Raw genomic sequence first — 13,949 nt, 5'->3', positions numbered from 1 at the left:
TTAGATTTAGGTGTGCTAATGTACACTGACATGACTATTGTCTGTGCCTGCTCAAAACGAGCTACAAAATCAACGTAGGGTTTCTTGCCCTCTGTGATGGACAGTGATAGTTTGAATGTTATAAAGACCAGGTAGACTCTGTGTCCAACAGGTCAAAGATGCAAATCACTGGATCATTGAGCTCAGTGACTCAGTGATCATACAGGCTGAGACGGCGCTTCTCAAAGGAGGGTTATGAATTGGAGGAGTAGGGCAGAGGCACTAGACGGAGGGGGGGAGAGCAAGAGAGAGATCTCTGTGTCAGTGGTGCTGAACGACGCATGCAATTGATGTGATATATGGATAATCTGATCATTAATTAGGCTAAGATAATTACTGAGGTCAGTTAGTCTACCAGCTAGCGTTAGCTATTCATAACCGTCTCCTCATATCCATTAATAACAACATTTTCAAGGGTGAGTGAGAATGATTGCATACCAGATGTCCGATGGATTTTGAATGGCTGTCAATGTGTCTATCGTTCATAAAATCGTGCTGAAAGTTTTTCAGATTTTTGAAACAACATAATATTGTCATAGTTATTGTGCTCGGTGTGTATGGTGCTTATATAACAGTCCATTCCACAAGGGCAGGACTATAGTCCTTCTCACACCTTCCGAAAGATGCAGATTTAGCTATGCTAGCTCTGGTACAAAGACTGTGTGATACCCCTATAGGAAAGTAGTCGTTCAAGTACTTAACGTTTTGTCGGCCATATTGAGCTTATAAACTGGACTGCTTTGGCCTCAACTGGCAGCCATTTGAGCTCCTGAAAATGTCTCCTCCCAACATGATCATATTTCACTGCTGTTTTTGCTGCTACAGTATGACCTAAGTGCCTAGTTCCACCTTGATTCCAGGAGCCGCCTTTAGTCTGGGCTTAGATCCAAAGAAAATAGACTCTGTTTTGCCTAGGCGAAGAGGGAGCCTATTGTCAGACAGCCAATTGCTTAGAGAGCTCCTCTCCTAACAATCTCTGGAGCATTTTCACATCCTTATTTTGAGATGAGCATGGCTTGGTTGTCAAAACAAGAACATGCATCTCTCATATCGTTTATGGACAGTAAAAAATAGCACTGGTCCTAAGATGCTTCCTTGCAGCACCCCACAGACCGTCGGCTTGGCATCGGACAGGGAGCCACTGACCTCCACTTTCTGTTCTCTATCTGTCAGATGTGAGGCAATCCACTTGACAGCTTTAGCACTGAGTCCCAGGCCCCTCAACTCGTTAGGAGGTAGTAGACTGTAATTTACTGTGTCAAATGCCTTTTGTAGGTCAAATCAGACCATGCCTCACAGTTTCCCTTCATCCATCTCGTTTCAAATTAAAAAATGTTGTTAAAGGAGGCATGAGACTGTGAACTATTACTTCCTAGACCCAGATTGGAATTTGAATAGGAGATTTTCCTTGCCAGCATATTCCAATATCTGCTCATGTACCAGTGTAACACCCAATACCTAAGATCTTAGCTGTTACACTCAAAAATATATACTGGTCTGTAGTTCCCTGACTCAGTCAGACCTGTTCCCTTTTGCTCATATGTGTGGGCTAAGTGAATAACCGTAGCATGTTTTGTGTCTCTTTGTACAATGCCTTGTTCCACAGAGAGATTAATTAGATGGGCATAGACTAGAGAGACCTATTTCCTGTTCTCCATCTCTCAGAAACTCAGCAGAAATGATGTCTAGGCCAGTGGCTTTCGCTTTATTAAGCTTGGCCTTTATTATTATTAGATGAATTTGCTTGTTTGTGAGTGTGTGTGCGCATGAATATGCATTGCATGTGTGTGTGGGTGAACGTGCGAGTGAAGGAGTGAGAAACAAAATGCTACCCATCAGTGTCATGTCACTGTTCTAAGCAGACCCTGGAGGCATCTAACTGGCGCCTCCATCAATTTACTGGCATGGCGGAAGGATTCTCATCTCGCTCTTTCTCTCTCCGCTCCCACTCCATCCATCCATCCATCCCTCTCTCTCTCTCTTTCCCTCGTTGTCGCCCTTTTTCCCCTCCTGTTCCTTTCTCTCTTTTCCCTTTTCCTTCTTCTGGAGAGTGAAGCGTTACTGACATTAATGAAAAGGCTTGTCCTCTGTGATTCCCTCTCTCTCTTGGTGACGAGAGGGGTAGAGAGAGGTGATGGGAATAGGGAGAGAGGGCAGAGGAGGGGAAGGATAGAGGGAATGAAAGGAGAGATAATGCCCCACTCAGAGGGGGTGTGGGTAAAGGAGAGACGGAGATAAAGAGAGAGGGAGGGCGGGGGGGTGCTGATGCAGCCACAGGGGAATAGGGATATTGAATCCCTGGAAAATGGATACAGCGAAAAAGATAGGCACGGTATATCGGACTCTTTTCATGTTCAAGCCAAAATAGAATACATGTATCTGCAGTAGCAAAGACAGGAATAAACGAGTGCAGAATCTTGAAATCTCTACAGGACCTGCATGCAAAAGTCATTTCACTGGGATCATTGTGGCATGGTGCCTTATGTGGGACTTCTGTGTTAATGGAAATTACTTTTTATTTCACAATGGCGTGAGGTGTTAATTGTGTCATTATGGGGTCCATTTTTTCCAGTGGAAGTCCTTTGTGCGAGTCTGCTGAAAAGCAGATGTCGTCATAAATGGGCCAAATGAAGCCGTTTTATTGTCTTTGTTTGGTCTGCCTTTGTTTCAGATGCTGAAAAAACGCTTGCAGAACTGGGAAGTCAGTTATACATCCATCAAGTTGATGTGTTCTTTCTGCAACAGGAATAGAAACGCCTGTTTGTCCTTCATTCTCCCTCTCAAATAATTGCTGGTAATTGCTGGCAGGTGGTAGAGTCGTTAGATATGTATGCGATTTAGCCTGAATTGCTCTCACCTATTTTGCCAATTGGCTTAAGATGGGAGCCAGAGACGTTTTTTGAAGACCATGGTTCTTTTTCAATAGACGGTTTGAAGTGTGTCTCATTGTCTGTATACAATATGTTGACGAACAAAGGAGGGAGCCACAGGTTCCCATTAGAAATAAATGGAAGCCAGATGTTCCCCTTGCGAATGAATGACAGCTCCTGTGTGTGTGTGTGTGTGTGTGTGTGTGTGTGTGTGTGTGTGTGTGTGTGCGCGCTAATTATTCAGATTTTATTTTGTTTTTTTATTTTATTTTATTTGTATTGTTGTTTTAATCATGTATTCACCTAGAATCCGGTGCCGTTGTGTTTGCACAGGGTTAATTTTCCACTGGCATCGCAATCAGGTCACACCGAACCTATGATGTATTGCATCTGTACACCTAAGTATTCTGTATGTACACACACACACACACACACACACACACACACACACACACACACACACACACACACACACACTTTCTGTGTAGAATATCCTTTTTATTGCATGAATTGGAGAATCCACACAGACCCAAACATAGAGAGCAGGTAAGGCTGCTCCTCATGAATCAAACATATAAACGGCTGCATACATTTCTAGCATGAAATGGATTCTCTTGGCTTACTCCTGTGTGTGTGTGTGTGTGTGTGTGTGTGTGTGTGTGTGTGTGTGTGTGTGTGTGTGTGTGTGTGTGTGTGTGTGTGTGTGTGTGTGTGTGTGTGTGTGTGTGTGTGTGTGTGTGTGTGTGTGTGTGTGTGTGTGTGTGTGTGTGTGTGTGTGTGTGTGTGTGTGTGTGTGTGTGTCAATCATGCGTGTGTGTATAAGAGAAGTCTGTTGGGTCAGTGGAACATGGCATCTTGGTGCTGATAGCAGTAAACAGCATGGTTCGAGTGTGCATGTGTTGGGATGAGAACCACCGTTCCGAATCAGGACACAGCTGACCATATTCACGCGGCGGCTATCTTGCTCTTACATCATACTGTGTGTGGGGCTGTCACGATTATGAAGTTTTACTTGATGATTAATTGTCATGCAAATAATTGCGATTAACGATTTAATTGTGTGGCTTTCAGGCCTTAACAAAAGTTGCACAGGGAAGATATGACAAAAAAATAAAATAAGCAAAGAAGTGATCTGAGAATGTTCAATACCAATAATCAAAATAAATGCCAAAATACGGCATATTTAATATTTTATACTAAAGATTTGTGGCAAAATAGTGTAAATAGACTATCTACATCTTGTAGATCTTCTATTTCCACTATTTCGGTAGATGTTTCAAAATGTATGAACCTTTCTCAACATTACGGTAGGCTACCGGTTTGGGTTTTTTAAAATATGGTCACTCTACTCTTACATCATACAGTGTGCAGGAAACCCTGCCCCGTTCAGCCGTCCCCTGAGAATGAAGTATATGTAAAATGGCAGCTGTGTGAATATGGCCAATACAAGTACAACCGAGGGAAAGTCATGGACTTGCAGGCAAGCATTGAACTAGCTCAGAATGCCTTCGCCTGGAATATAACCACATGGACCCTAGCGTCCTTATTCTGGGTCGAACATTCAACCGAAATGGTAGATCTACGAGCTCACAACGCAACTGCTATTTTTGGCAATTAGATTTGGTGTACAGGGAAAAAAGGAGGGGCTATACCCCTGGGGGATTCCGAACTATATAGGAGTTTAGAAGTAAATTATCTGCATCCATATCTGGATTCCATGCTGAGCCACTCAAATCTGATCTTGTCTCTCTCTCAGATGGCTGCTGAACACAATTTCTGTCTGATCTCTCATCATTTACACCACTCTCTCTTTTCTCACACACTACATGTGTGTTTGGGGGTGTTGTGGTGTGGTGGACTTCGTGTGAAGGTTGAGGACATCATTGCGTGCGTGCGTGCATGTCTGTGTGTGTGAGTGTGAGCGTGAGCGTGTGTGTGCTTGCGTGCCTGTGCAGACGGGTGCCAGGCCACCTTTTAATCCTGACTTTTGGTGGAGGTGCGGCCTGCTCCAGATGGGGCCATTGTGCTGCGCCATGCATCAATAATTCACAGAGAGCTCGAGAAAGTGGTGGAGTGTGTCTGCCTGCTCAATAATTAACCGAGGACTGAGAGGGGCATGTATGTACAGCTCGGGACCCTCTCCAAACGCCCATTCAGGCGGCCTTTTGATGTTCAAGACCTGGGGGGGGCTTTGGATCTGTCGGCTCATTAAGATATCACCCCCCTTTCCTTTTATTTGTTTTGTAATCTGCTTTCACTGTGTGTGGGTGGTGGATCGGTGGGGGTGCTGGATGCATGGCGTGAAACAGATGCGAGAAGCATAACGTGGATGTGTATGTGTGTGTGTGCGTGCTTGTCGCCACTGAGGCAGCAGTAATGAGTGTGAGGTGGTTGTCTGCTATGCCGGCTAATGAGAGCTATTTTGGGTTGGTGTCTCACAGTGCGTGGTTCCTCCGTTCCTGTCCCGTCTAGGTAGTAGCTGTATGAAGGTCGATCGGCCCGCCAGTCTCAGTAGACTCTCTCTGCCCTCGGGGCACACAGGTCTTTGAGCATGACTTCTGGGGAACAGAAGGGTTGCGTTAGCTGACACTGACAGATGACAGCACAAAGAAGTCTCATCAGAATCCAGGTCGTCGTACGGAATTTTGATTTGTTTCGGCGGCTGTGGAACAGAAATGTACCTCAATGTACTTGTAGTGCATGAAGTATGGTACCAAGACAACAATTCAATTCAATTCAATTCAATTTTATTAAAGTGTCAAATCACAACAAGTTGTCTCAAGACACTTTACATGTAGAGAAGAGACCCAACATCCCACCCTGAGCAAGCAATTTTGCGACAGTGGCAACGAAAAACTCCCTCTTAATTCAACAGGAAGAAACGTCAGGCAGACCCTAGGCTCTAGGGCGGGGGCCTTCTGCCTCGACCGTGTTGGGGGAAAGAAGAGAGAGAGAAAGGGAGAGACAGAGGAGGAGGAGGAGAGGACCTGATGCACAGGGAGGGTGCAAGGCAGAAGACTATCTGTAAGGTTGATGAGTTCAGAAAATTGTTGTTTTGTAAATTGATTGAGATATGTGATGTTCTGAACTAGTGTTGAAGGGAGGATGAAGAGAGGAGTCAGCAGATGTATTTCGCTACGTTTCATGACAGGAGAAAACGTCACTTCAGCACACCTCCACAATGTCACCCCCACACGCACGGCACGCACGCACGCACGAGCGCACACACACACACACACGCACACGCACACGCACACGCACACGCACACACACACACTCCTATACACTGCTTCCACTGTTGACTCATTTCTCTTCTCTTTCCGTTTTCGATCTCTCCTCCGCTTTCAAACCTTGAGTGCATTCAACCACACTTCTTACTATCACCAGTTATCTCCTTCACCACTTCTCTCCATTTAGGTAATTTAACACCTCTGGTCTTTTTTCTCACTCTCTTCCACTCCCTCCCCGACCCCCCACCCCCAACCCGTTGTTAGAAATGAGGGAGTTGTCGGAGATGCCCTGGCCTGCCCCAGTGGGCCAGCTGGAAGAGGACGCACCCCTCAGAGAGCAAGGTGACCTATCACCCTCAATAAGCCCCCCACACACACACAATGACCCCCTCCTCTCACTCACACTGACCTCCATGGTCAGAGGTGTTGTTCTGCTCTCTCTCTCTCTCTCCCCTAAAGTCCCCAGTGGCCTGCACCTGCCCTTCATGACCCCTCCCTTGTCCTCGTGGCTGAATGGACTCTGGTGATGGTGGTTAGATGTTAAACCACGAGGTCGTCACGATGTCCTCCATCACCGCAGCCCTCCCTGTCACTCACAGCACAGTGACCGGATGGCCTTAGATAAATATAAAGATAAATAAAGATAGTTGGACATAATTCTAGTGGTCTCGTGTAGCCAGACCATCAACAAAAAAAACTGCCTGGGGTGCCCGCTTGCCTTGTGGTCCAGGCGCATACCACATACGCTGGTAATCCAGCTTGACAGCGTGTCGCGGGTTCGACTCCCGATCCCGACGACCTTTGCTGTGTGTCACCCCCCCCATCACTCTCCCCATTTCCTGTCAGCCTACTGTCCTGTAAAATAAAGGCATAAAAGCCCAGAAACATATCTTTAAAAAAAAAGAAGAAAAAAAAACTGCCTACTGATACGTCCGGTGAAATATAGATTCAATGTTGTGGCTAAAACTGTGAGGAAGCAATTCAGAGATTAGAGAAATCACTGCACTGCAGAACAATTACAAAGACTTAAGGGCGGTCCTTCATATTTAATTTTGGGACGGTTATATGATTTGTTTTCAAAGCAAGAGGCGCAGGTTTGTCTGCGTTTTGTCACTACATTGAATTTATATGTCACTATTATGAATAGGCAAGCAGAGATCTCTGATTGTCTGGCCACGTGAGACTTTAATACTGGTGCCTCGTATACACTGAGTCACACGGAGTCAGTGTTCATTTGTCTATTTGAGAGTGTACACATGTAACAAAATAATCACGTACACTCATTTTAATACTAAGGATTTTACTGTTTATTTTTGCATTCTCTCTTCTACCTCTGTTGATTTTGATTCAGCTGTTCTAGCCATGTGTTACATGAATTAGCCATGTGTTACATGAATGCTTTTTCCAGTTCCTGTGTTAGCCTGTGTGTCCGCTGGGAACCTCTCTTCACAGCAGTAGCTTCTTTTTCATATGTTCTTTTGTCTTTTTTCCCAATTAGAAAGCACTCCCTGTTTTGTATTCACTACAATGATGTGCTGAGTCCTGGAAGTTCGAAGCGTTTGAACTTTTTAGCAAAAGCAGGTTTCAGCAGGTTTTCAGTGTGAGCTTGGCCACCATAGGCATCTGTTTAACATTGCCAGTTGACTATAGGAAATAAGGACATGAGGTCACGCCACATTATCTGTCCTGCACCACCCTATTATGACGCCACCCTATTATGCTGGTGATTATGGTGATATTCTAACCCATATGGGTGGCTTTGTAATGGGGTGTAGCAGGATATCTGTTGTCTGTTTGTGAGCATCAAGCCCTGTTGATGATGACATTGTATGAATAATGTGTCTCTGTCTGTCTTTCTCTGTCATCTCCACTGTCCTCCTGTCTCCCTTCCTCTCTCGCTACAGTGCAGTTTGACGGGGCAGAGTGGGACCGCTCCTCTCCCCCCACGGAGCGCCTGCGACCTCCAGGGCCCAGGTCTAGTCCGCTGGCCGGAGGGGGCATGAAGTTTCGTTTGCCCCAGGAAACCATGGTCGGAGAAAGAGTGGATCCCACCCTGCCTCTGGAAAAGCAGGTGTATGTATGTCTGTTTGCTAACGGATCATTGGGAATTGAACATGTGTCGTTAGTGCTACCCTGTTAATTTTACTCTGTGAGCATACACATGTAACCAAATTTGGTTACATTTGTACACTCTCTGAGTTACATTAACACTGAGGGTTTTACTGTGTACGTGCTGTGAAACCCTGTATGTTGTCAGGATGTCTAAAGCATGACTGACATCAAGAATAATGTTTCCACGTTTGCTGTCCTTGACATTTGAAGTTGTTGTGAGTGTTTCCTCCCACACATCCTGCCAAAAAATCCCAGTGTTATAATTGCTTGCGCTTTTATCTACAGTCTATAGGGCACTTAAAACTAAACTGAAATACGTTCTGCTGAGCGACCTTCATCAGAAATGGCAGAATTAACTAAGGTCAGCGTATAAGAACTAATTAAGTCAGAACATTAAAGCACACATTTACTTTGGTCTCAGAATTTCAAACATCATTGGTGTAATCGATGGGCTGCATCTGTGTACATAAAGGGCTATTTTGCTAATGAAATGCAAGTACATGCCCTTGAAGCATGCACACACGCATGCGTGTGCGCACACACACACACACACACACACACACACACACACACACACACACACACAGCACACATAGCACACATAGCACGCATAGCACACACAAAGCACACACAGACACTCAATGAGGATGTTGGTAGATTATTCTGCACCATTACTCCTGATGGTCTCTTAAGAGCTGTTACGGGCCCACTGGTCCTTTTAGCACTCAGCTTTAAACAGAAACAACGCCAACCTCCACCTGTAGCATTCACGACGCTTGACTGTAGGGCCTGGCTGCGACGTGAAGCTGCAGATGTGCAGAGGCAATTCACACAAGTTTTGAGAAAGAATTTTGATCCTTTTAAATAGAGACGCAGACCATTGCCCTTAACCTGCACTTCGCTGCAAGTCATCCTAAATGAGAGCACATCATTAAGGCAGCTAAGCATACATATTTTGTCAATGGTGACAGTCATTGCAATTATATACTTTCATTATGGTAAGTGATATAATTGTGGCGTAATTGAGCTATTATAGCTGTATTATAATTGCATTGTAATAGAAGCCCTATTAGTGTTACTCCGGGGATCACACACACACACACACACACACACGCACGCACACGCACACGCACACAGTACAAATCTCATTGGCGTATAGCTCAATTGCCACAGCAATTGTCTTGGAAATATATTTGTATGTGATTTGCAGTGACACATCATTTGTCCCTTTTTTGCAATGCAGCCATGTTGCTGAGACACATGATCTATCTCCTTTAAGAACCATGTCACATTTCCGCCCCAAAAATGGTCGGCTCCCCCTTTCTTTATGGAAAAATCCATTGAGCCATTTGTCTTGTGTGTGTTGTGTCTATCAGGTGGTACCACGGTGCTCTGTCACGTTCGGAGGCAGAGTCCCTACTGACACTGTGTAAAGAATGCAGCTACCTGGTGAGGAACAGCCAGACCAGCCGCTCGGAATACTCTCTCTCACTACGGTACATGCCCCCACACACACGCGCACACACACACGCGCACACACACACACACACACACACACACACACACACACACACACACACACACACACACACACACACACACACACACACTGACTCCAATGACCAGAAATTTAATGGTAGAGCACTTCTTAATTAATTCTCGGATAAACTACTTTAGCAGTTTGATTGAATATTCTTGAGTGTGGAGGTACTTTTTGTGTGCGTGTGTGTGTGCACTCGCGTGCATGTGTTTTTGTGTGGGAATAATTGTTTGTGTGAGTGTTTTGAAGCCGCCAAATGCGTAAATCTCATATTTCATTCAGCACACTTCCCCATCTGTCTCTCCTCTCCTCCTCTCGTCCTTGTACGTCGCTCCTGCTTAAGATCATCAGCATGCTGATTCCTCTCCTGATAGCCATTCACATGCTGCAATACTACTTATCTGGACAAGTGTCTTTCCTCTAATTACTACCATAATCCATAACCCGCATCTCTCTATATTTCTCCCCCACTTGCCTCCCATCCTTGGCCCCTCTCTTCTGTGTCCCCTGGCCCCGATAGGCTGGCTAAGTGGTAATCAGGCAGGTAGAGCACACTTCAGTGCACACATCATCCGTTCTCTAATCATTAATGAATATGAATCACCTTATATAATGGACCACACATGAAGGGCTCAAGGGGAGGGATAAAGGAAGGGTGGATTGAGGAAAGAATCTTCACCATGTTGACGTCACCGCGACCAAAAAATTATTTCCGGGCGGTGACCCAATAGCCAAGTGGTTGGGGCGATGGGCCGTGTACCACGTGGGCTCGGATGCCCGGTTCGGTTGCCGGCCGGACCATATTATGCTGCATTTCACTTCCCTGCTCTCTCTCTGTGTTTCACATCTCTCTGTTCACTGTACCTATCAAAATAAAGGTTTGTTGTGGCTTTTATGCCTTTATTGATAGGACAGTAGGTTGACAGGAAAAGGGGAGAGAGATGGGGGAGTGACATGCAGCAAAGGCCGTCGGGATCGGGAGTCGAACCCGTGACACGCTGTCAGGCTGGATTACCAGCCTAGGTGCCCAGGCGGTTACGCCAACTGTCCGGACCGGCTCAGAAAACGTTTAATTCAATTCATTAGCCCTCATGTCACTTCATCAACTAATGCTATTTGTCAGAAATCTCCAGAAATCTAGTGTTATGATGCAGAGCCTATCCCACTTTAGTCCTTTCCCAGCATGTTGAAACACGTGTCATAATCCCACAGGACAGCATAGAGTGAATTTGCAGGAGAGATTATTGGAGAAAAAAATAAAAATGTGTGTTCCCTCGTGATTTTGGTCGCTGGAAGCCAGGTCGAATTAGTTATACGGTATAACTTATACCAAAGATCTCTCACGTATAAAAATTACGAGGTAGTCAACCAAAAAAGTATTGCAATATACAAAACGTGGGTAGAAAATCACAGATGGAGATGCACTCGTGAAACACAAATGAAAATATTTTGAAAAATGCTCATGATTTTATACATTTTTTGGACTTGACTTAGGACTTGTCTGTCTTGTCTCTGGACTTGAGTACAAAGACTGGAGACTTACTCGTGACTTGCAAAACAAGGACTTTGTCCCACCTCTGGTCTATACAGCAGCTAGTAACTTGGGTCTTTATGGTTATATATGTGAAAAATGTTCAAATCTTAGAGTAGTATGCAATATTTACAATATATGTTGTATGTATCCACAATGCTTTTTGCCATGGTGAGGCAATGGCATGCTGTTGGGTTTCAAATGGACACAAAACATTAAAACATTAATGTAACAGCACAGCGTGAGTCAGCTGTGAAACAGACAAGCCCACCAGCTTCAAAGTATTTATGAAAAAGCAAGCGGTGCTGGATGAAGACATACCATAAATTTAAATGCTGACACAATGATCTGAGTCACAATGTTGTGGGGAAACAGTGGCGTGACTCTTAACTCTCTGTTCTTTAGCTGTTTGTAGTCGGTTCATGTTTTGCTGCTCTTCTCTTTGATTTGATTTACTATAATAATGACTAGTGGCAGCAGACGACCAATTAGAGCACTTCTCTTTCCCTCTGCTTCTATAATTAGACATACATCATGACTGGCTGACTGGCTCTTAAAGGGAAAGTCCTGTGCTGGCGTCCTAACTCTTAACCCATTCAATCCGGGAACGTGTCTACAAATGTCTTCTAAATCCTAACAGGTTTCTGAAAAACATATGTTGCTACATGTATATCTAGTGGTGCTCAAGCTTTTTCATGTCAAGGGCCGCCAAAATGATTTGCATTTGGCCACGGACCTCCATCTCAAAATATGTTGTTCCAGGGACCCCCAGAAGCAAAGATTTGAGTTAAATATATTTTTAAAAAAAATATATGTATGTTCAAAGATTTGCACAAATTTCAAAATGTTCATATTTTTGGCTATTTTTGAATAGCCAAAGGATAAAATAATGGTTAAAGTGGTTACACACACATGCGTTGCCGGTTTCATTGTGTTAAAAGGGAACCTGCTGGCTTGCTGCTTTGCCCAGCCGCTCATATTGTCTCGCATGATTCCTCTTTCTCTCCCTCGTACAGTAATCCTTGGCTTTTGTCTTTCCTCTCACCTGCGCCCTAACATCACTCATCCATATTCTGCCCTCCCCCCTTCCTTCGCTTCCTCTGCTCCCCCTTTCTTGTGTCATACATTTTGACATGGTTTTAAATCTTGGTTAGATATGTGCCATAAAAGTGTGGGGGGAAAGTAGACTATATATATTGAGAGAGACTTGTCATTTCCACTGTGTCATTATGGGATGAGATGTGCGGTGTTGCCGCATGATTGGTCCTCTCTGCCCCACATTTCATATTCTCTCTCTCCCTTTTCTTTCCCTCTCACTTCTCTCTCGTGTTTTTCTCTGTCTCTCTTTCTCTTATCACCATCGTCATCTCTTTATGACCTTCTTCATGTTCTCTCTCTCTCGCTATCAAATTTTCCTCATCATTTCTCATATGTACCCTGTTTTCTCTTTTCTTTATCTCTGTTTTTATACCCGCTTCACTCCCTCCCTCTCTCTATCCACCCCCCCCTCTCTCTCTCTTCTCTCCTCTTATTCCTTCCGGTTCTGCAGGAGCTGTCAGGGCTTCATGCACATGAAGTTCAGTCAGTGTAAAGACGGTAAATACGTGTTGGGCCAGAACAGCCTGCCGTTTGACACCATCCCAGAGGTCATCCACTTCTACACCACGCACAAACTGCCAATCCGGGGCGCCGAGCACCTCTCGCTGCTCTATCCAGTGATGGTTCAGACGCTGTGAATAATATAGTTCCATATAGACACTCTTTAAGCCGGACCTCCAGGCTGGACACTTGAAACTCTTGTTGACTTTGAATGTTTTGAGGGGGATTTCCCCAGCGGACCATCAGTGCTCTGCACTCATTGGACTGGACTGGACTATTCTGATGATTCAGTAGACAGCTGGCTTCCAGCCCCCCCCCCCCCCCCCCCCCCCACCACTGCTGTTGTGCTTGTGCCAAGTGTCTCATGACATAACGGGGAATCAATTCATATGAAATGCAATACCGGAGCTTTAGGGCCACCTTTGTCTCTCTCTCTCGCCTCTTCTCTGTCTGAACCACACGGGACTGAGTTCAGGTCGTCAGGCAATCGTTTCCATTCCTTATTTGTTTTCCTTCTTCACATCTCTATCAAGAGTATGCTGTGACAAAGGTTGTGCCCGAAACCAGACTTAACTACAGCAGTTAAACCCTATGTTCAGGTACTTCGTTGACCGGGGTCCCCCAGGGGTCTGTACTTATACCCCCGTCCTTTTCCCCTCTACACACCAATCTCTTTAGTGAAAATAGCTGATCTACAAGCTCACATGTTGTTGCTATGCGTCAGATTGGCTATTTTCGGGAAATGTTAACCTATTTTGCTGAATGTCTTGCCTATTTTGACATACCCAGAATAGGGATGGTAGGGTTCATGTGGTTAAGTCCGGTGCTGCTCCAATATAATCATGGTAATGATAATCTCATCAGGTGAACACTGGAAGCATGTCACATGTTGTCAGGTGAAAGCCTTGTAACTTTGTTGTTTTCAGTGTTGTTATCTCATTATCCTCTATGAGATGAGAACATTTTACAACAATACAGATCCTTGTATATTAAAAAAGAAAATGCATGGCTGTCATGATTTTAAGAAA

At 44.8% G+C, this 13,949-nt stretch overlaps 1 protein-coding gene across 3 annotated transcripts in view; it reads left to right on the top strand.

Moving 5' to 3' along the window:
• Nucleotides 1-13,949, top strand: part of shdb (Src homology 2 domain containing transforming protein D, b) — a 31,049-nt gene extending 17,100 nt beyond the window's left edge. The window contains exons 5-8 of one of the 3 annotated variants that reach the window (XR_014601526.1): nucleotides 6,404-6,481; nucleotides 8,044-8,216; nucleotides 9,628-9,747; nucleotides 12,872-13,009. Coding sequence is in view for 2 of the 3 variants with exons in the window: in XM_084067625.1 (XP_083923751.1) it covers nucleotides 6,404-6,481; nucleotides 8,044-8,212; nucleotides 9,628-9,747; nucleotides 12,872-13,058 (554 nt within the window). In the remaining variant the exon portion in view is untranslated. Of the gene's footprint in view, nucleotides 1-6,403; nucleotides 6,482-8,043; nucleotides 8,217-9,627; nucleotides 9,748-12,871 lie in introns of all 3 variants that reach the window. The other 2 variants (XM_084067625.1, XM_084067626.1) reach the window with 2 other exon arrangements.

This window comes from Gymnoscopelus microlampas, assembly GCF_963454915.1.
Source record: "Gymnoscopelus microlampas genome assembly, chromosome: 9".
NCBI classification, from domain to species: Eukaryota; Metazoa; Chordata; class Actinopteri; order Myctophiformes; family Myctophidae; genus Gymnoscopelus; species Gymnoscopelus microlampas.
Note: the sequence above shows the minus strand (reverse complement) of the source record. Positions and strands in the feature narration are given on the sequence as shown.